We start from the raw sequence: 21,629 nt of genomic DNA, 5'->3' as shown, positions 1-21,629 counted from the left end.
CAGGATCGGTGCTATACGATCGTTCGCAGATATCGTGCAGGATCATTCGTCGTTCGTTTACAAACGATAATAATTGGAAGTGTGTACGTAGCTTTAGGGACATCCAATACAGTTAAGTTTTGGTCCTGGTGTCACTGGGAAACAGAGTGACCAGAAATCTTCCCAATGAGAATACAGACAGGGATAAAAACCTTACAAAAACAAGAACTTTTCTCCACACTATCTAAAAATAAGACGTAAATTCTCCAACGGATGATAACAATTACCAGGATAATTTTGGTTTCGTCCAGCTCGGCTTGTACTCTACTCATTGGATCAGCTTCCTGAGGATTCTGAAAAAACACAGAAAAAGCCAGTTTTAAGTTATGGCATGACTACGATTATACATCATGGGAGAACATTGCTTCCCTTGCACTGAGCTCAGTGTTTAATAACTCTAGGGGCAAACCGAGGGACATTTATACAGATATAGGAACACAGAATAGTAAACTGTGGAATTCATCATGGCAGTCACATGATAACTAGAACATCGTTGCCAAACAATGCTAAAAGCCATGAAGCACAGGATAAGCCAGATGGAAATGGTCAATTAGACAGAAATACACCAACTTCAGTTCAAATAGCACACAATTGTCTGAATTCATACATCATGGCTGCTAGAGAGCATTAGAAGTCTAAAGAAGACTATGAGGGATATTTATTAGGTCAGCTAGGGGTCTGCAGACATGTAAAGCTCCCCTGAGTGTTCTCAGAGACCTTCATGATCAGAGATTTTTAATCATAGAACTTTCACAGGGTTCTTCTAATAGATGGGAGTGAAGCTGGTGCTATGAAGCGCACATATGGAGGACATTGCAATGCTTAATATTTGTGCCCGTTATTTTTTTTTTACACTATGGGACTCTTTTATAGGGCTTGTGATCAGTCTGCAGAGTCAACACCTTGTTTGCGTTCTACTTATTGATAAACGTGACAATCAACTGACATTATCAGCACCTTTGTTATGCGCTAATAATCGCTTCTATGTAACTGGCCAATTTCAAATATGGCGACCAATTATTCCATTCAGGTTTCTGATTGCCAATTTAGTGTAATTACAGCAAGGTGATCAAGGCACTGATCACCACTGCACAGAATCTGATCATCCTTTGATAACACTAGCAATAGTGGCTGTCAGATTGGTTTGGCCATATACTTGTTAAAAATTTTATCATATGACCTCCGTACAATCATGTTTAGATCTACCCCAAAAGGCCAGGACTTGCCATAAACCCTCTTCTAACATACAGAAAGGACACACAATTTAACAAGGCACACATATATATACCAGCATGGTAAATTGCCAATGTATATTTTATCCCAACCAATACCTGAACTGGAAGCAACAATTGCAAACATTAATACCTATGATTATAAAAAAAAACACTTACCTGGTACTTAGCGAGATAAGAGTCCAAGGCATTGTACTTAATGGTAGCTGGAGAGCCAGATGGCCAGTCTATCCTGTCCACCTGAGAGGAGAATTCCTCCAAGACCTGAAAAGAAAAAACAATTGCACAAACTAATAAATCATCAGTTCTGATCCTTTTTTTGATCTGTAATTGCTGCCTCTGCCCTGATATTTGAGTGAGTGGAGGAGGGTGGTGTTGGGCAGTTTGGTCGGCCTTCCTCTCTGCCTGATCCATTCACTGTTTCTCCTCCTGGGGATTTTGGGTATAAGTAACTAGGCGGGTGACCATAGTGGTGGCAGAGCCTGTGTTAGCATGACAGGGAAGTCACAGCACCTGAAGTCATCATCGGGGCAAACAGAAATTAATGTTTGTGATAAAAGTCAATATCATGGTGCTAGTGGCCATAATAGGAAACATGCACCAGTAGGGATGTATAGTATAGTGATAGTGATGTATAGGTGCAGTGCAGGAGCTCATAGCCTCTAATGAGTGGATCTTTGGGTGGGTAAAGGAGTCTTACCCAGTGCTCAGATCAAAGTCATTAAATGGGTTTTATTGGTGGCCAACTTGAAACATTATAAATATAACAATTCCACTATTCCGCCCATTACATGCACAGGTTTTATTCAACAAGTATACTTATATCCATATGCCATTTTGGGTTACTCTTTGAAAAGCCCTTGTAATCACTATTTTTCTACATTTATAATAGGTGGGGAGTATAGATCTGTATATCATATATATTGGTATTTTGACATTCTTCTATCCTACTACTTGGTAAGATTTACATGCCCTGTATAAAATGCCTGTTCATAAAACTAAAAAAACATACTAATTTTATATATATATATATATATATATATATATATATATATATATATATATATATATTAGACAGCTTCCTTTAAGCTCTTATGGTCCCCTGGTTTACTCCAAGATTCAGCCTGTGTGAATACCAAGCCTGAAGAATGATATTCATTTTGCGGTTGAGATTATTAATCAATATCATATGTCAACAACATCTGCAGGTTATATGCTCCCCTATCTCCTCAGGAATGGATTCTAGAAAACATGTTGGGGTAGAAAAAAAAAAAAAAAAAAAAAAAAAGATTCTTACCTTCCGTGTCCATAACGAGGTTTTTAGTAAATGGCCTTTAGAATTTAGTACAGGTCTTTTGACATCTCAGGAAGAATTCTCTCAATATATTTTATAAATCAGGTGCTTTAGGATAATTTGTTATACTAATTTTAGATGTAAATAAATAAACTACAGGTGACCCGGGTAACAAACGAGGTGCTGTAGGTTTATTCTTAAGTTGAATTTGTATAGAAGTTGGAAGAGGTACATTTTTTTAATTAAATGCAACTTGGACAGATGTTCGTCTCAACATTTTATGTTTACGTTCTATACATATTTTTTGTAATTCCATAAACAGCAGTACAACCTGAATCTTGGTAGAAGTTGATGGACTTGTTGGAGAGGATGGGACTGGTCCAGCTCGGACTCTGCTGTTGGTTGGTTTCTTAAAGTTGGCCTTGAGGGAGGTTTGCAGAGCTTTACTTTTTCTCATTATTAATAGACCTGCGTCATCCGAGGTCTTCAGTAACTGTACAATAAACTTTACCTCTCTGTATCAGATCTTGCTCCTCTTTGTCATTTCTACTACAAGGAGTATAATAAATAGCACAGTGGTCTTGATGAAGGCGGGCACCACTCTTTTCTAGGAGCAGCAGATTTTCTGACAAACGCAGAATGTGTGGAAAGTCGCTTGGTACCCTATGGCTGCAGCCTGGTGACCCCCTGGTGTACAGCCTCCGTTTGTACCTTGGGGACTTCCTGAATTTATCTTTCTGTATTCTCTATCTGCTCCACACTTTTGAGATATTTAGGTTGTGTTGACTCTTTCAGCAATCTTACCTTATCCAGGAGTGTAAAGCAAACTCTCTGAGGATACTCAGCATCGGCAACCACTACACCGGCCAAGGAGTCATTCCTCACATACACATGACACAGATATTCTATAGAGAGAAGAAGCAAATGTCTCATCTATAAAGGGTGAGATTATCACACACAGATTTGATTTTAACAAAATTTCACAAAGCAGCTAAAAAAAAAATAAATAAATAAAAAAATAGATTAGAGAATGAAAAGACTACATTCTCCAACATCATTTGGGAGATTTTACATTACTTGTGTTCTTTCCAGAAAAAAATAGCAATAAAGAATCCAGAAGGATGTTCTGTCAGATTTAACTTCATTTTTAAAATAGAATTCTGGCCAAAATTTTTATTTTTGAATTCAGAATCAGGATGCATTTCAGGTTATTTCACCCACTGAAGAGATTTTCTTTCACTTCCTTCCACTGAAATAGAAGGGAAATTTACCAAAGTTGATAAAAAATCGCCCCCCTTTTTAAAATTTAAGCTTTTTTTCATATGTAGCACCAACATATTAGGCAACGCTGTACATTATATAGAGGCTGCAGATGACACACATGTACAAGGACAGACAAAGAGACAGAGGACTCTTGGACAATAGACCTTTTTTTTCTCCTTTTTTATTCAGGACATTTGGTGCCCCCCTAACAGTCTCATGTCCATGACAGTGTCACTCACCTTGTTCTTTCACCGACGATCTGCTCCCTTTCTCTGATCGTTCAACAATCAGCTGGCTGGTGAATGTCAAAGTTTCCTGTACACTGTAGACAGAAAACCAATCGGTGAGGAGGATAGTTCCAACATTAAATAACAAATCTGCAGATAAACATTGGAAAGAGAAGTGAAAGTGCTGCCAACCACAACCCTCTGACCTTTCAGGGAGAACTATGGCAATGCTTCTAAATTCAATGCTCAGAATTACTATCCCCCCCTGGTTACATGATTCCTTGCTATCCCCCCTGGTTACATGATCCTAAGCAAAAAGAAGTTGCTGGACACAATAAGGAGGCAATTGGAGTTGGTAAAGAATAACCTGGACAGTAAAGGTCCTCATATATCCATCTACATTTCCTCAGCTTTCATGACTAGGAGAATGGAAATACAGAAATCTCTAATCTGTATATAGTAATAGCTGGTGTCATCCCCCTCCCCCGAATCTCACCACTGAGGCTTTCTAGCACAATAGACAACCATCAGTAAGGGGAAAAGGGTTGGGGGGCAAAAATCATATGGCTAGCTGAAATTGGTATTCACATACCAATACTCCTTGATGGTTCTAGAACCAAGGTCCCACCCAAAGAGTTGTCTTGGGTCTACAGCCGCCCGTTCCCCCGGCTACGGCCGCCCGCCCAACCAGCGTTCCCCCGGCTACGGCCGCCCGCCCAACCAGCGTTCCCCCGGCTACGGCCGCCCGCCCAACTAGCATTCTGGTTAACCCTACAGAATATTAAAAATGTAAATGTTTATTGGTGACTCACCTGGGGGTTCTGCACTTTCAAAGTGATAAATGCTACATGGTGATAATTAAATGAGCCCCATGACGATCACCACGTTATAAATATATCAATCTAAGCTTTCAATACTAAAAGTGGCGATCAGGCTGAAAAACAGCGAGCTTATCGATGTATAACGAATGCCATTTTCATGTGCACGGCCCCTCCTGGTATCCAATTTCTGGTCTTTGGATTTTTATTTGTAGCAGAAGCATTATTGCCCCCATCTCAGCCAATCAGATCATTAGAATGGCATTCTGCTGTCCCACCCATTTACATCAAACAAAGACTTACCTGGACCTCATGAAGAAGTTGAAAGAAGAGACATCGTAGGCACTTTTCAGGAGATGCACCTTATAATCGCCTTTATAGAAAACACTCAGACTGTACAGCTTCATGGCGGCTTCTGCTGCAAGAATAACGGACAACGGCGGTTACATGGAGAAAACCAGATCGACATTTTTATTACGCCAGATTTACAGAAATAAGAACAGGTTTTGTACCCTGGTGATCTGGATTCTGAAAAGTGGCGATTGGAAATACAAAAATACCCCTAAGGTGGCCATGGGGAGCTCTGGAATCTGGGAAGTGATCGCCACTTTCTGCAGAAAAGCTGCAAACGTGAGAATCGGGTGGCCTATGGAGATCCTCACTAATAGGACATGTGAATACAAAAGGTGCAGATTAAAAGTGGTGAATTAAGGTAATGAAAGGCGATCAGAAACAACATTCACCGGATGGCACCTGATCGCCAGATTTTCCAGCTGCCATCGCAGCCTCGGATCTCCACTTTGCCAGTGTCAGTGTGGGTGACGACACCAATGGAGGTCCATGGTGATTCTGGATCTTCTCTTCAAATATATAAGACTGATCATGTCTTTATGAACATGGCGGCTGGAAGCCCTGAATGCAAATCTGGCGAGGGGCTTCTATGAGTGGAGAATGTGAGAGGTATTGTAGGACCCCTAAGGTGCCAGTCAGGGGCCCCATTCATGTGAATAACACACCGATTGGCCCTTTTATATGCGCCATTGCGGTCACTGATCGCCACTTTCCAAATCAGCAAAAATAATCTCATCGCCGACTTTTACAAATGATTCAGAATAAAATATGGCGCCGTGTGTATCAATACCGCCGATGTCCTGGCAGACAGCCAATTGGCATCCTTTATTAATACGACACATAGATGGCGATGACGCTGCCATGGAAACCAATCAGACATCACTACAGGTGAAGGACAACAACTCTCAGCATGGCCTACTACATCCACCAGGGCATGATTTGTAGTCCTCCACCAGCAGGAGAGTCTGCCAAGGTTTGCTGAGTCCTGTAGTCCTCCCAGGGAGCCAACAGGTTGTATGTAATGGTAAGCTGGGACTTGTAGTTCTCCAGCAGCTGGATATGTGCTCCCACACATTGCACGTAAAATGTATACAGAGTATAGCACAACCTCACCTCTGGGTCTTCTCTTACTGTCTTTCCGCCTCCTTAGCAGTTCTTTCGGTTCGGCAAAAAATCCCGGAAACAGCCCTTCCCGTTACACGTCACAAACAGGAAGCGGGTGCGTCGCCTAACTGTTTCCGAGCGGAAGACTTCATTACCCGGAGAGCAACGCGCTGTGCCAGGAAGTAAAGAGGCGGGTCCGGGCACTGAAAACCAATAGGAAGCTCGGCGTCTGGGAGAGGGCGGGGCAATTGTGTGCTTGGAAAATCTGCACTGAACATAGGAATACTAATGATTGGATGGGGCGGGGCCAGGGAACATTGGAGCGTCAGCTCCTCTGTACAGAGACTGATGGGACTGGCTCAGTGATCTCTGTACAGCACCATGGTATATGTCAGAGCTATATAAATGTATAATAATAGTGTGTGACTGTGGGGGGACATTAGAGTGTCAGCTCCTCTGTACAGAGACTGACTGTGGGGGGACATTAGAGTGTCAGCTCCTCTGTACAGAGACTGATGGGACTGGCTCAGTGTTCTCTGTACCGCACTGCGGTATATGTCAGAGCTATATAAATGTATAATATTAGTGTGTGACTGTGGGGGGACATTAGAGTGTCAGCTCCTCTTTACAGAGACTGATGGGATTGGCTCACTGTTCTCTGTACCGCACTGCGGTATATGTCAGAGCTATATAAATGTATAATAATAGTGTGTGACTGTGAGGGGACATTGGAGTGTCAGCTCCTCTGTACAGAGACTGATAGGACTGGCTCAGTGTTCTCTGTACAGCACTGCGGTATATGTCGGAGCTATATAAATGTATAATAATAGTGTGTGACTGTGGGGGGGCAGCATTAGGTTGTCAGCTCCTCTGTACACAGACTGATGAGACTGGCCCATAGTAGGAGATAGGAGACACCACAACCTCCATTATAGGGGAGAGGAGACACCACAACCTCCATGGTAGGAGAGAGGAGACACCACAACCTCCATCACAACCTCCATGGTAGGAGAGAGGAGACACCACAACCTCCAATGAAGGAGAGCGGAGACACCACAACCTCCATGGTAGGAGAGAGGAGACACCAAAACCTCCTGTCTCCTACTATGGAGGTCTTTGTGTCTCCTCTGTTCTACTACAGAGGTTGTTGAGGTTGAAATCCCTTCCTGCAGCATCATTGGGCGCTCTGATTTATATCCCGTCCATTATAACCTCTTCCATAGGCTACCTAAGCCCTGAGCAAACACCTTGCAGATGACGATTGGCATCTGAGAGCGGTAATCCATGTGCTTGGCTAATTCCCATCTTATCCAATGACAGTGACGAATGGGTTTTAATGTTTGTATTAAGTACTGGAATCAGTCCATGGTCCCAATAATGAATGAATGATGATTATACAACTCTATGCAGCTAATAATGCCATTGCAGCCAATATTATATAATAAAAGGCAAGCTGGCATGTTACTGGCACCATCAGCATTTTATGAGGACCGATGAGTATCAACACAACATCTTTCCAACCCAACCTTGTGTGAGTTGACGTCAGAGCCCCTACACGGCCAATCCGAAGGGATCTGATAATCAGGTCTGGCTGAGTGGAGGTTGCTATGTGTTCCAGGTGATGAAGTGTTTGCTGGAGATGATGGCTCATTACCTGAGTGACGTGATTCTGCATGACCTGCCTAATGTCCAATAACACTGGGCCCATTGGCTTTAATGGAGGAGCTGGGATTGTACGCTTCAAAAAGTGTTACAGTAGAACTGTTATGCCTAAAATAATTTCAGGCTGGCTTGGTAGGCACGTGCCTGAGAACCTCTCATGGGTGACATACTTTAGGACAGAGGTAGGCAAACTCTGGCCTTTAGGCCAAATACGGCCTAACACCCCCCTAGTTATTTATTGTTGGATCCGGCCTTACTGAATTGTCGTGTTATCGCGAGTTCCCTCGATATCATCGCGTTCCCACACAGTAACCCCAATTATTATGGCTAAAGAGCAGAAGCAATGCGCAGCTAGCAGTCTCCGGAAGGTTGACCCCGAGCGTCGTGTCTTCAACCCCGAATGGACTGACAAAATATTCTTCGTCCAGCAAAGCCCTGTGTATAGTGTGCAACGGCACCAACGGCACTTTCAAGTGGTCAAATCTCAAGGGGCATTTCGATACCAAGTACGCGCATGCGTACAGAGGCTACACTGCGGAAGACTGAGGCTGCTGGCTTGCAGTCACAGTTGGAAAACCTTTCCTTGGACACCTTGTTTCTTCTGGCCTAGTTTGCCTTCTTGACCTCTGCTTTAGGAGAACCCTGGAGCGCTTTACCCCCCCATCACAACGGGCTTAGCCAACAGTTATTATATTCCTGGTATTAAGTGGGTTTATCCATTAGAGCAGTGGTCGCCAACCTTTTCAGACCCATAGACCAATAAAATTCTGACTCCGGACCGCACATGTGCAGGGAGCAAGGTGTCGCTCCAGGGGGAAGAAGCTTCCCTCATAGTGACGTCATGATGCCAGAACCTGCCCACTCTCCCATCGCAGATCTGAGAATAGGATTGGAGAGTGGGCAGGTTGTGTCCAGACACAAATCCCCCCTCCCTCACTTCATTGAGCCTGCATTCTTTACAGGGAACATGATCTGCAGCTGTGGAAGGTGCACCCTGCCAGCTGCCAACCACTAAAATTTTCTCGCAGGCCACTGGTTGGTGACCACTGCTTTAGAGTGAACAGCTTTTTAAAAAAACATTTAACATGAACCTGGATTAACCTTCCTGGGTCAAGGAATCTTTACAATAATTTTCAGGTGTCAGGAAATCCCTGCCTAATCCAGTTTATCAGGGGTCAATTGGAAGAAAGCCCCCCTTACAGAGGTAGTCAGAGTGCCCCCATTACAGAGGTAGTCATGCCTCCTTCACAAAGATTGTCTGAATGTTCCCCTTACAATGGTGATCAGAATGCCCCTTTAAAGATATGTAAAAAATGTTGGTGTCATGCCATTGGTCCTGCAAGTGGTGTTGGCCCCAGTCCTATGCAGAACCCATCTATTGAGGTCAATCAGCCACTTCTCAAGGAACCCTTAGAAGTTTCTGGAGGAACAATGGGCAATTGAGAATGGCCAATGTAGACAGAGATAATAAAATATTAATCAGTTTTATATATATATATATATATACCGGTGTATATATATTTATTTATTTATTTTTAATATATGTATTGTGAGATTAGTCCTTTTTTTACACATCGTGTAAGGGTGAAGGATCTAATCTGATGATGGCACCAGAAGCTCAGGGATCCTGGTCAAAGAATGATAAAGTTGCACAGGTTTCTAGCCAATCTCTGACAGGTACATCATTCTTATTGTGTTTTATGACAATAGGTGACTGTGGACGTCATATGACAATATGTGGCCATGCATTTCATATGACCATAGTTTACCATATTTGTGTTATGACCATAAATGTCCTATGACCATAGGTGGCCTTATGAGTCATATGACCACAGCCGACCATAGATGTCAAATGACAATAGGTGACCATAAGTGTCCATAGATGTCCTATGACCAGGGGTGACCCTGGATTTCCTATGACAATAGGCGGCCATAGATGTCAAATGACAATAGGTGACCATAGATTTCATATGACCATAGATCTTCAAAAAGATGTTTTTCCTGTTTTTTACAATTTAGATGTACTTGCTAACACATCAAAAACCATAGAAAGGGGGGGCATGGCTATGTGAGCTCTGATTTGCCACCTGTGTAAGCAGCCCTGGTGCCTCCAGACTTACCCAGCATGGGACCAAAGAACAAGAGGACACAGAAATCCTGGACTGCGGGCAGTGAAGGCACCTCTGGAGGATTAGCGGGCTTCTTTACTCCAGGCGCGAGAGCGGCTAAAGAACAGGCAACGTTACGGCAACGTCCGCGATAGCAGAAGCCAGAGTGCGGATTCCTGCAGCACAGGCACCAGCTCCCAGGCCTGATCCAGCTTCTCCAGAGCTTGTAGGCTCCTCTTCTCCTCACCTACAGGAACGGATGGGCTCTCCTATTGCCGGCCCTTATCTATCAGGCATCATGGAAGATTCTTCTGACTCCCGTACTTCATTGTTCACAGGTGAGGAGGGGTGGGATTGGAAGGCCGATCTTAAAGCGCTTCATACTAGACAGGAGCTTTCAGCTAGCATTAGTGGGCTTGAAGCAAGTTGCAAGCAAGAGTTCCAGGTGATCCAGCAGTCAATACAACAGATCACAAGTACCACCCTAGCTTTACAAAATACCTGTACAGAACTTGCAACTCAAGTTTCTTCTCATAGAGAAATACTGGAACGCCACGAAGCCCAACTTAATACGCTATTTCTTTTACATGATGACGCGGAAAATCACAATAGACGAAACAACATCCACATACAAGGGCTTCGAGAGTACATTCCAAATGCAGAACTTTCCACAGCAGCGAGTACTATTTTTACTAAGCTACTGAATGTCCCCTCTGACGTGGGCCTAGAAATTGATCAGGTGCACAGAACGCTGGGCCCTCGCTGTAAAGACCCCCAGTGACCAAGAGATGTTCTTTGCCGGATCCATTGCTCTGGACTAAGGAAGATGTCATGCGGAATGCTAGGGAAATGTTATCGGATCTCTCTAAGCTTACTATCAATCTCCTTAAGCCCCTGCTTCAACCATTGAAAGAGAGAAATGTACCTTATTGTTGGGGCCACACTTTCCACCTTATCATCTGCCATTGAAGAAGAAACCATATATTCCGCCATCCGGCAGACTTACCTCCACTGTTGGACTCCCTAGACATACGATTACCAGACGGGCTTTCTGCAATGCCCATCCCCAACATCTTTTCTGCTACTCACCCGCACAGCGTATCTTCCTCCTTTCCTCCATTACAGCCGGACGCTGCTCTTGTGATCCAGTTCTTAACCTCCAGGGACCCCATCCAGCTGAGATGCATGAAGATACTATGGATCACCATACTCAATTTTGTGTGAAGATTTTATGTATCACTGTACTCAATTTTATACAAGAAATCCTCCTTTGGTCTGATGATTCACCACTTTTTTTTTCTCATTGGAATATTTTTGTTTATTGATAGAATTTGATTTGTTGTTCCATGGTCCGGCAATTTACCAAAAATTTTCTTATACTGCACTTTCATTCTGCCCTGCTAAGGCTCGCCCCCCCCCCCCCCCCTATTTTTCAGGAGGTGGCCGAAACTGGTGGTCGATATTGCATTAAAGAATACAAAAGCGAAAGCATATGGAACTTTAACGGCAGTAGATATTGAAAAAATTATCATAAATCTTTTATTTCCTTTATTAAAACACAACAATTAAAAGATACATGCCTCTTCCTCTATAACAAATTTTAGGGAGAGTTTAATTGAAATTCTTCTTATAATCTAATTGCAAGCCTGTTATGGATGAAATGATTTGATTGAATCTAGCCTTTGAAGATAACTGCTTATGAACACTCGACAATGGAGTGAACATTACCAATAACAATTGGAGTACTGAATGTTATTGTGGAGAATTTATATGTGATACCACCATACCTGTATGTTATTATTTTAATCCTGCATTTTGCCTGCCTTCATACCAAGGGAATAAGCATATTGGTGATTGTAACAACCTTTGTGCTGATACATCTACTAGCTGTACCAACTACATCCGTGAGGAAGCGGTCAGAGTCTGCAAAACGTGTTGGATGATCTCAACATATGTAATGTGTACAATGTATCTAGCCCATGTATGTTAGAATGTCAATTAGACTCTTCCTAAAATTTGGTATAGGGAAAAAGGCATGTATCTTTTAATTGTTATGTTATGAAGGAAATAAAAGATTTATGGTCTTGGTACATCAAAAGATCATTTTTTTTTTTTTTATGGTCTTGGTACATCAAAAGATCATTTTTACAATATCTACTGCCCTTAAAGTCCCATATCCTTTTGCTTTTGTATTCTTTAATGTATATTGGGGATGTTGGCAGGATTACAAGTATTAGAAAACCAGACAATATAAATGATAAAAAAGGTTGATTGTATTATTATGTTGTTTCCTTTCTGGTTATGTACATTGCAGATACGCTCGCATAATTCGGAGTTCACCGATTGTTTTAATTTTATTTGGCTGTTTGGGTTTTAAGTGGTTTCCCTTGGGCAGGTTCGGACAGATACCGCTGTTAGCCGACACATCCCCACATAGGTACACCGTCTTTAGTAGACGGAATCTGGAGGTCCCCCCCCCCCCACCTCCTATGCCTGAATTAGGTTTTTCCCTACGGGAGTGAGTTAACACCTCACCCGCTCCTAACCCTTACCTAGTTTTTTTTTTCCCTCTCCTTACCTAGATTTCCCTGACCTCCTCCTCCCTTTCCCTCCCTTCTCCTTTGTAATTGTAGAATACGCCTGATGCCAGAGATGGCTTCTCATTGCCTGCAAGCTCAGTAACTACAAGTCCGTTCTCTTAATGTCAAAGGGCTCAACAGTCCTACTAAACGCTCCCAACTCTTGTATGCTCAACATAAGGCGAGAGCTCACATTCTCCTGCTCCAAGAGACCCATTTTCAAACCACAAGGTTACCATCTCTTCGCAATAGGTATTATCCCACCTGGTACCATACCACCAATCCTGACGCCAAAACGAAGGGAGTTTACATACATGCATTCCACAAATCTCTGCCCATTCAAGTTGTAGCCACTTATGCTAACCACCAGGGGAGATACTTGTTTCTGAAGGTATCCATCTAGATCAGGGGTCAGCAACCTTTACTATCAAAAGAGCCATTTTGCCTCCTCTTCCACTAAAGAAAAATAGTCTGGAGCCGCAAAACATAACGTTAGTCACAGGTGTCCCCCACTTGCACCTACATTTTTGGTTTTGTACATCTCCCCATTCCAGAGGAATTGGGGTTCAAAGGAGGGGGATGTCATTGTACACACCCATTTGTACAGGCTCGTGTCTTGGGAGGAAGGGATCCCCCATCAGAGATCTCCCCGCGGCAGCCGAAGGGAGCCACAACAAGGAGGCTGGAGAGCCGCAGGTTGCAGACCCCTGATCTAGGGTAAGATGTTCACTATTGTTTCTTTGAACTCACTGAACCACCAACCCACTGTGTTTTCAATTAAATGTCTAGACATTTTAAAGGGGTTTGCTGAAGGCACCAATATTGTAGGGGCAACCTTAACTTTGCTCTAGATCCCCGAATAGATACATCCACTGGGAAAACTCCCATTTCCTTTGCCAAATTGAACCTATTTCGGTCTAAACTGCATGAGCTCAGGTTAGTGGATGTTTGGCGCACCTTACACCCCACTTACGGGGACTTTACATTTTACTCTAACCCTCATCGAGTTTACTCACGTATAGACTATATTGTGGTCAGTCACTCTGCACTAGGCTGGCAACCTAGTTCTGCCATTGATACCTGTTAATGGTCAGATCACTCACCTGTCTCCGACTCAAGCATAGTGTTTGTGCCAGGGTGGTTGTTGATACTATCACCAATTTTTGGCAGGATCATGTTTCAGACACCACCCCTCCCCCCATGCAGCGGGAAGCCATGAAGGCAGTTATCCGTGGGGTCCTCATTCAGCAGGGTTCACGAATGAAGAAGATCAAATCTCAGGATATCCAGCACACGTTAGATAAAATCCCAGGCCTAGAAAGGCTCCATGAACGAACCTTGTCCCCAAACACTTTTCTGGAATTGACCGCAGCTAGGACCCATTTTTTAGAGCTCTATGATCTGGCACACCAGTGATATAGGGACCGGTTTTGTAAGATGCTATACCAATATGGGTATAAACGCTGTAGACTGCTGGTCAGGAGACTTCACCCTCGTGTACCTGTTACCTACACACCATCTGTGCGTACTGACCAGGGTGATTTGACCGCTATCCCGCAAGATAAATTACAGGCATTTCATAACTACTATGCAGAATTATACCTACCCCGTCCGAACCGGGTTACTCCAGCAGCCCTTCCTTCTTGCAGAGACAGCTCTTCCGACACTGAACTCTGAGGTAGCGTCCTTTCTGGAATCCCCTTTTACAGAGGTGGCTTTTGCTATCGAATCCATACCGGCAGGGAAAAGCCCCAGTCCGGGTGGGTTCACACCTAAATTCTACAAACAGCATGCCTCTAATCTAGTTCCTTTTCTGACAGGGATGTTTTCTTCCATATTCGAAGATAACCCATTTCCACCTCAGGGCTTGGAAGCACATATTACTGTTCTCCCCAAATCTAACAAAGACTATACTTTATGCTTCAACTACAGGCCTATCTCCCTCATTAATGTAGATGCCAAACTATTTTCCAAATTGATAACCAATAGACTTACTAAACACATGCCACATCTAATACATGCGGATCAGGTTGGTTTTATTCACGGGCGCAAGGCTAGAGATAACACAATTAAAACCATCCTCCTCACTCAACATGCTAAAAAGTCCGGAATTCCTATGTGCCTCCTCCTCGATTGACGCCAAGAAGGCATTCGATAGGGTCAGTTGGTCATTTATGTACGCAGCACTACGCCTGGTGGGATTGGGCTCCAGTATGATTTCTAGAATATCTGCTCTATACTCATCTCCTTCAGCTAGAGTACTGGTTAATAGATCCCTTTCACATCCATTTAGGATATTGAATGGGACCAGACAGAGTCCCCTCTACTCTACGCTTTGGTTATGGAGCACTTGGCTGTGGCATTCAGAAATAACCCTGATGTAAAGGGGGTCCAACTTGGTGAGAATCAATATAAACTGTCCTTATATGTGGACGACCCTCTACTTTACATCACTTTTCCTCATATTACTGTGCCCTCTGTTTTGAGGGAGTTCAAGAAATTTAGCATGTTTAGTAATTATAGTTAAAGTCAACCTCTCCATATCAGAGGTTCTTATTGTCTTTCTTACAACCCCACAGGAATTGTCCCTGCGCTCCAATACATCCTTTAGAATATGCAAAGAGGCCATCAAATATTTAGGACTGCACATCACATCAGACCCTAATAACCTTTTCTCCCACAATTACACTCATTGATTGGCAAACTGAAATCAGATTTTCAGAAATATAACTCTCTCCCCCTTTCATGGTTTGCTAGGATCAACACTCTCAAAATGGATATCCTCCCCAAACTGTTGTATACATTTCAAACATTCCCAATTTTTCTACCTACTGTTTCTCCGGAAGATTCAAAAACATTTTAGGACCTTTTTGTGGAAGGCTAGACGCCCCCGAATAGCATACCGCACCTTGACAAGATCTAAATGTATGGGAGGCGTGGGAGTAGCAGATGTTTTGATATACTACCGAGCTTCGGTCCTGGTCAGACTGATTGATTAGTTCCACACCCAGGATTGGAAAAGCTGGGTGGAGGTGGAAGGATCCCTTTCTCCAAAAGATTTGAAGTTCCTTCCATGGGTGGATCGTCACCTTTTTGGCACAAACACCTTTCTACCTGGTCTTACATCCGACCTCTTATGTTTATGGGACGTTCTTATTACAAGGGACAGTGTTTCTACACGCCCAGGCCCAATGAACCCTCTATTTGATAATCCTTCCTTCTCCCCAGCAATGCACAAAAAGTTCTTTCTAATCTGGTCATCACCAGACGATCGTTATCTTGGAGGCATACTTCACAACGGCCGGGTTCCCCCTATGCCCTCAGTTCATGCCCAACTGACCAGTAGGCTGTCCACATGGTTTGCATATAGACAAATAGCATCCTATATATCTACGTTCCCGGACACAACCGTATTGACCAGAGGACTGACCGGGTTTGATGCACTATTGCGGTCATCCTCACCACCCACCCATGTCATCTTTCTACTAATAGGGAAGCCTATATGGGTGCTCCAATTTACACGAGATATTGGGAATCTGGCCTGGAGATGGTAGTATCTACTGAAGGCTAGGATAAATCTTTTGCTCTTACTCATAAACTAAAGCTACGTACACACGGCAGATTTTTATCGCCCGATAATCGGCATCGGCCAATTATCGGGCGAAAATCTTCCGTGTGTACAGTCGGTGTCGTCCATCGTCCGGACGACCGACCTGCCGGATCCACGGACGATGGACGACAGCTGATCGTAATGAAAGGGAAGGGGAGAGCGCGCAGCAGGGTGCCGCTCCGTCGCTCTCCCCCTCCCCTCTCCATAGAGCATGAATGGTGCTGTATGTACAGCATCGTTCATGCATCTTGCAGCCCCTTGTCGTTGGAAAGGATCGTGAAAGATCCTTTCCAACGACAAAAATTGCAAGTGTGTACGCAGCTTTACACTCACCTGTAAGGCACAGGAAACCAATTACAAGATCCTGTCACGTTGGTATTTATGTCTGGCAGACCACCATCATATTTCCACATACAAATCTGATAGGTGCTGGCATTGCCACCCAAAGGTACACACAAAGGTACCATGGTACATGTATGGTGGGCGTGCCCACCGATCTATCATTTTTGGGGCACGATTATCAAAATTTATAATGATCGTACTGGTTCAAATGTACCAAATAACCCCAAGGTCACATTGTCGTTCATGATTCCGGAATCACTAAAGTCTATTAAGCGAAGTGTACTTTGCAACTTTCCTTCGGGTGCCAGAATGCTCATCCGCAGATACTGAAAACAAGCTGTAACCCCGACTATTAAAGATTGGTACAGAAATGGAAAAACTCCGCCACATCGAGCAATTAGTGGCGGAGAATGATGATAGGTTGGAGCAGTTCAAACATACATGGCTGATATGGGATTGGTATAAAGAATCCCCCCAATTTCAAGGCTACCTATTATGATGGCAGATATTGGTATATTGTAGCCCCTAGGCGACACGGCCACAGTAAGTAAGGCCATATTAATTTACGGCATCATTCAACCGATCCAATTTATTAATCTCCCTCCCCCCCGTTCATTCTATTGGTCCCTTCCACTCTGAGCTAGTTTGATGTCCAAGTTGTTTGTTTATTCTATATTGTTATTTAAAGTTTTGGATTATTGTTTTACATGGTACAGAATTATGTTTGTATTCTCATTAGCCTGTATATGCTGATTTATTGGTCTTCTTGTGCTCTGGGACATGACACTGGTGGCCCTATGGCCCTACACAAGTTAAAACATTGAGTTACATTGGTATTTGTATGAAACAATTTACTACGTTGGCCTTTGTGCCTCGATACTGTTGTTTATGTTGTCTCCCCTCCTTTTTTTTCTCTCTTTTCCCCCTAATGTATTTTATGTTTATGTCCCCACCCCACTGTATCTATGTTATTTTATGTTTTTTTTTTTCAGTACAAAAAAGGATATAATATACAAAAACCATAAAAAGGAACTTCACACTAATACCACCATTTTTGTTTATATGACAATCTGGGTCCGAGGAGCAGCGGCTGGACATCACCTTCTTTTGTTGGGTTCGATAATCTCAGATTTTAGCAGGGAAGAAATGTTTGCATCCATATAACTGGAAATCTCTGTAATCTTCCAGATGGCGGCCTGGCTGATGTACGGCCGGGGGATTTCCCCGTCTCTTACTGTCAGGTAAGCAGTGTCAATACCTTGCACTCTAATGGAGTGGTTGACTTATTTCTCAAGCACAGAAGATGCAATGTGTACTGAGTACATTGCACCATTTCTGAGAAGTCAGCTGCTGCAAACACTTCAATGAACATCTAATTACATGTTATTGTAAGAGTACCCGTCCTGTACACATCGCACAACTCAGTGATGTCACACGCTTTACATCAATCAATGGGCGACAAGTTCAGTAATAAAAAGAAATTAGGAAACTAAATAAATTGCGTCTGTCGCCTATAGCAGCCTATCAGCTGATACTGTAACCGGATGATATTTCTTAAAGTATTATTGTGTCGCATAAATGTTTGACGTTTTATTTTCTCATAAGTTTGTGTTTTCATCTTTTTTCATCCTGTGTACCTTCTCCTTGCTCTTGATCTTTTTTCCTCCTGCCATCATTCACATGCAGCATGTGGCGCAAATCATTGCCCCGGACCGGCTTTCTGATAGTGACAACAGTGGAGCTGTGTCAGCACAGTCGCTCGTAGTCTTCCGCAGAGAAGCAAGTGATGGTGACAACGCAGGGGCAGAACTGGTGATAGATTGTCAGGAGGCAAAAAAAAAAGAAAAAGAAGAGGTTCTGCAGCAGTTCAGCATTTTGAGAACATATAACAACTGTCAAGTCCCTAATTAACATTGAAAGGAATTTAAGTGGTAAAAAACTCTGTTATGACATTTATTTACCATTAGTGTGTTAGCAGCTTGAGATGCTCTATGCGGTATCTCAGGTTGGTTTTCTGCAGAACTGCTTCCATAGACTTAAATGAGGATTCCTAATGGACGTCTGCCAAGCAGTTTTTAAGTGGTGTAAAGTGTTTTGGAAGCATTTGGGAGGACAAATGACATGTTTGCTCTCCCAATACCCCTCCATTTCCTGTGCACAACAAACAGAACATAGAAAGCTGCTCTTGTAGCATTATGAAGCATTTGATAAAGCCCAGAAAACAGCTTTAAAAAATGCTTGTAGCAAATCCCGGGAACCCAGGGGTTGAAAATGGTCACCCAGGAGCCATCACAACATGACAAATCGTCCATCTGGTAATTTCAGATGGGTGGTACGGCTACAGGGCCGTAATCACATTCCCTACTGCTCCTGTACATTCGAATAGGAGTGGTCGAGGAATATTTTGTGCATAAATCTGAACACAGTTGCAGAGGAGTTATGGCAATGTTCCTGGATGGTATATGTTGCTTCTAGCCACATAGTTGCTTTTTTCTTCCTTGGATCAAGAACTGCACCGCAACCATAAATGAAAGACCAACCCGTGTGAACCCAAAGTCCTGTGCTGCTGTGTGACTTCTGAGAATATGGCAGCAGTATGCAATGTGCCCAGGAGTGCAACCGGTGCAGCATTGGGCCACACATCTGAAGAGCCCCAACTGTTCCGGTGTCTGTTACACAAGTCATGTTCATAAAGTGTGACAATGCCTAATCCTAATAAGATTGAATCATCTTTGTAGGCACGTCAAATCTTCTTGCCTAAAGTCCCATACCCAACAATTGAATTCTACCTTTCCCATTGACTTTATTGCAGTCAATAAAATGCCAAAATTTCCCAATTTGTAGAGATTTCAGGCTCCCGGTTTTTGCTCATTACCAACCTGTTATATACAGTATTTTTTAAAATGTACTCAGATATAGCAAACCTTCAAACCTTCATGGTGTCAAGGAAGCTCTAGGTGCTCACATTTAATGTTTTTAAACTTCCCAGGGGACTCTCCATTACCTCAATGGATTGTAATGTAGAGCAATGAAGGTTGCTGAGGTTTGCATTGTGCAAACCCAATTCAGTGACAACCTGGTCATGGTTTGTGAACTATGGGGGTTTGGAGGCTTCCTTTGGTGCACTACATTATTAGGGTGAGATGCTGAAAGCACCAAATATAATGATAGAATTACAATTGTAGGATTATAGGAGGCTCAGGTGCCACACACTGTATTGGATCTGCAGAATCTGTGCACTCTTCATACAAAGGTTCCAGGAAATGGTTAACAGATGAAGCATCAGTTAAAGGTTCAGTGAGTCGTGTGTTCGGCTATATAGAGTGCAGATGCCACAAGCCAGCAAGTTGTGATAAAGGAGAGGGGGCTGACACTTGCTTGGTGATCCTTTTGAAGTTTTGGAACTTTTTGGGCTTCCTCGTGTTGTTGGACTCTGGATGGTTGAGTCTAGAGCAAGGTGGCAACTAAAGATCAGGAGGACAGGAGTGTACAGGAGACTGATATTATACCCATCCACCTCTACATAGGTAGGAGGACAAGGATTTGGTGCACAGGGATCAGCACCACGGCCAGTGACCACCCAGCTAACACATCCCATCTGCCACTATCTCTGGTCCTCATGCTGGATAACAGGAGCAGGATGGAGGCCACCCAGATGCAGAAGGTAAATGGTCTACTCTATATCTTTGTAAGATTAACTTTCCACAAAAGTCTGATGGTGCAATAATAAAATGAAATCATTGTTACTAATAAGGAGGAGCAGAAATGCTTCCTATTTTCTCCTGCTTGTCCAGTAATTTAGTGCACCATGCAAATTGCAGAAACCCATAGTGATACAGAAAGCAACTGAATACTTTTATTTATCCTGCACATAATTACAATGCATTCTAATAGAGCAGCAGAAGCTAATGCAGAGTTCCTCTTTGCTCATTAAGCCATTTGCTGCTGTTTTCATCTCTGACACTTTGCAATATTCTGCATTGAAGCCGCATACCACCTGTGCTCTTCACACCGCTCTGCGCTTGGATGTTGTGCTTATCTATTCATCAGGGAAGTTTTAAACAAAAAGGGGCCCTGAACAAATATGGTTAGGGCCCTAAATGCACAACATTCTAGCTCCTTGCACCCCTGCCATGCAGAAGGTGGAGACCTGGGGCATTCACCCACTTTGACCTACTTCAAAACCGGCCCTGCTTTTCAGCATGTTTTTGCCCAGAGTGTCATTTATTTATTGTGTCAGTAATAGCGCTGGTAAGCTTGGCCTAAACACAGAATATCAATTAATCATTAACTCATTTCAGCCAGGGTTCCATGGAACCCCGGGGTTCCTAGAGATGTTGCTCGGAGTTACTTGAGCTGCGGCATCCTCCATAGTCCTTGCATAGATCCGGGCCAACATCACACAGCTGTCAGTGATATGCTACCAAATACATTTTACAATGCCTGTAAAAGTATTTTTATAACCAACTACTAATTTTAGGGTTGTGAAAATAACTAAAAATACATTTTCATTAAATATAATGATAAACTAAAAGTGTCAACTACTCCAGGTATGCTCTACTATTTACTTATATGTCTGTAATTTACCGGCAGTGACAACATACTGTAAGCTGTACATTATGGTTCTTCAACTCCACGTCTTCAAGGGCCACATGCAGCTATATAAACGTGTGCAGATTCGGCCCCTCGAGGGCAGGAGATGGATAGCCCTGCTCTAGTACTATAGTTCCATATTAAGTCAGGTCGATAAAAGACATCAAAGTCCATCAAGTTCAGTCACTAGAAAATCAAACATATCCCAGATATAAAACCCCATAGACATAGTTGATCTTGAACAAGGCAAAAATACTCCTGGTTCGATTTGCTCCAACGGGGGAAAAAATTCCTTCCTGATTCCATGGGACAATCGGATGTTCCCTGGATCAGCAGTCTCTGTTATCTTTACTATAAATCCCTAATCCCCAGTTATATTCTGTGCTTCTAGAAATCATCCAGCTTTT

At 43.1% G+C, this 21,629-nt stretch overlaps 1 protein-coding gene across 2 annotated transcripts in view; it reads right to left on the bottom strand.

Annotated features, from left to right (window-relative positions):
* YKT6 (YKT6 v-SNARE homolog) overlaps window positions 1–6,478 on the bottom strand; it is an 11,845-nt gene extending 5,367 nt beyond the window's left edge. Inside the window, exons 1-6 of one of the 2 annotated variants that reach the window (XM_072402913.1) lie at window positions 6,338–6,478; window positions 5,177–5,288; window positions 4,068–4,150; window positions 3,370–3,470; window positions 1,431–1,535; window positions 267–332 (exon numbers count right to left, since the gene is read on the bottom strand). In XM_072402913.1, coding sequence (XP_072259014.1) covers window positions 267–332; window positions 1,431–1,535; window positions 3,370–3,470; window positions 4,068–4,150; window positions 5,177–5,280 — 459 coding nt within the window. In that variant the 5' untranslated portion in view covers window positions 5,281–5,288; window positions 6,338–6,478. Of the gene's footprint in view, window positions 1–266; window positions 333–1,430; window positions 1,536–3,369; window positions 3,471–4,067; window positions 4,151–5,176; window positions 5,292–6,337 lie in introns of both variants that reach the window. The other variant, XM_072402912.1, reaches the window with a different exon arrangement.
* Window positions 6,479–21,629: the final 15,151 nt, after the last annotated feature.

Source organism: Pyxicephalus adspersus, chromosome 2 (assembly GCF_032062135.1).
Source record: "Pyxicephalus adspersus chromosome 2, UCB_Pads_2.0, whole genome shotgun sequence".
NCBI classification, from domain to species: Eukaryota; Metazoa; Chordata; class Amphibia; order Anura; family Pyxicephalidae; genus Pyxicephalus; species Pyxicephalus adspersus.
This window is presented reverse-complemented; position numbering and strand designations above follow the sequence as displayed.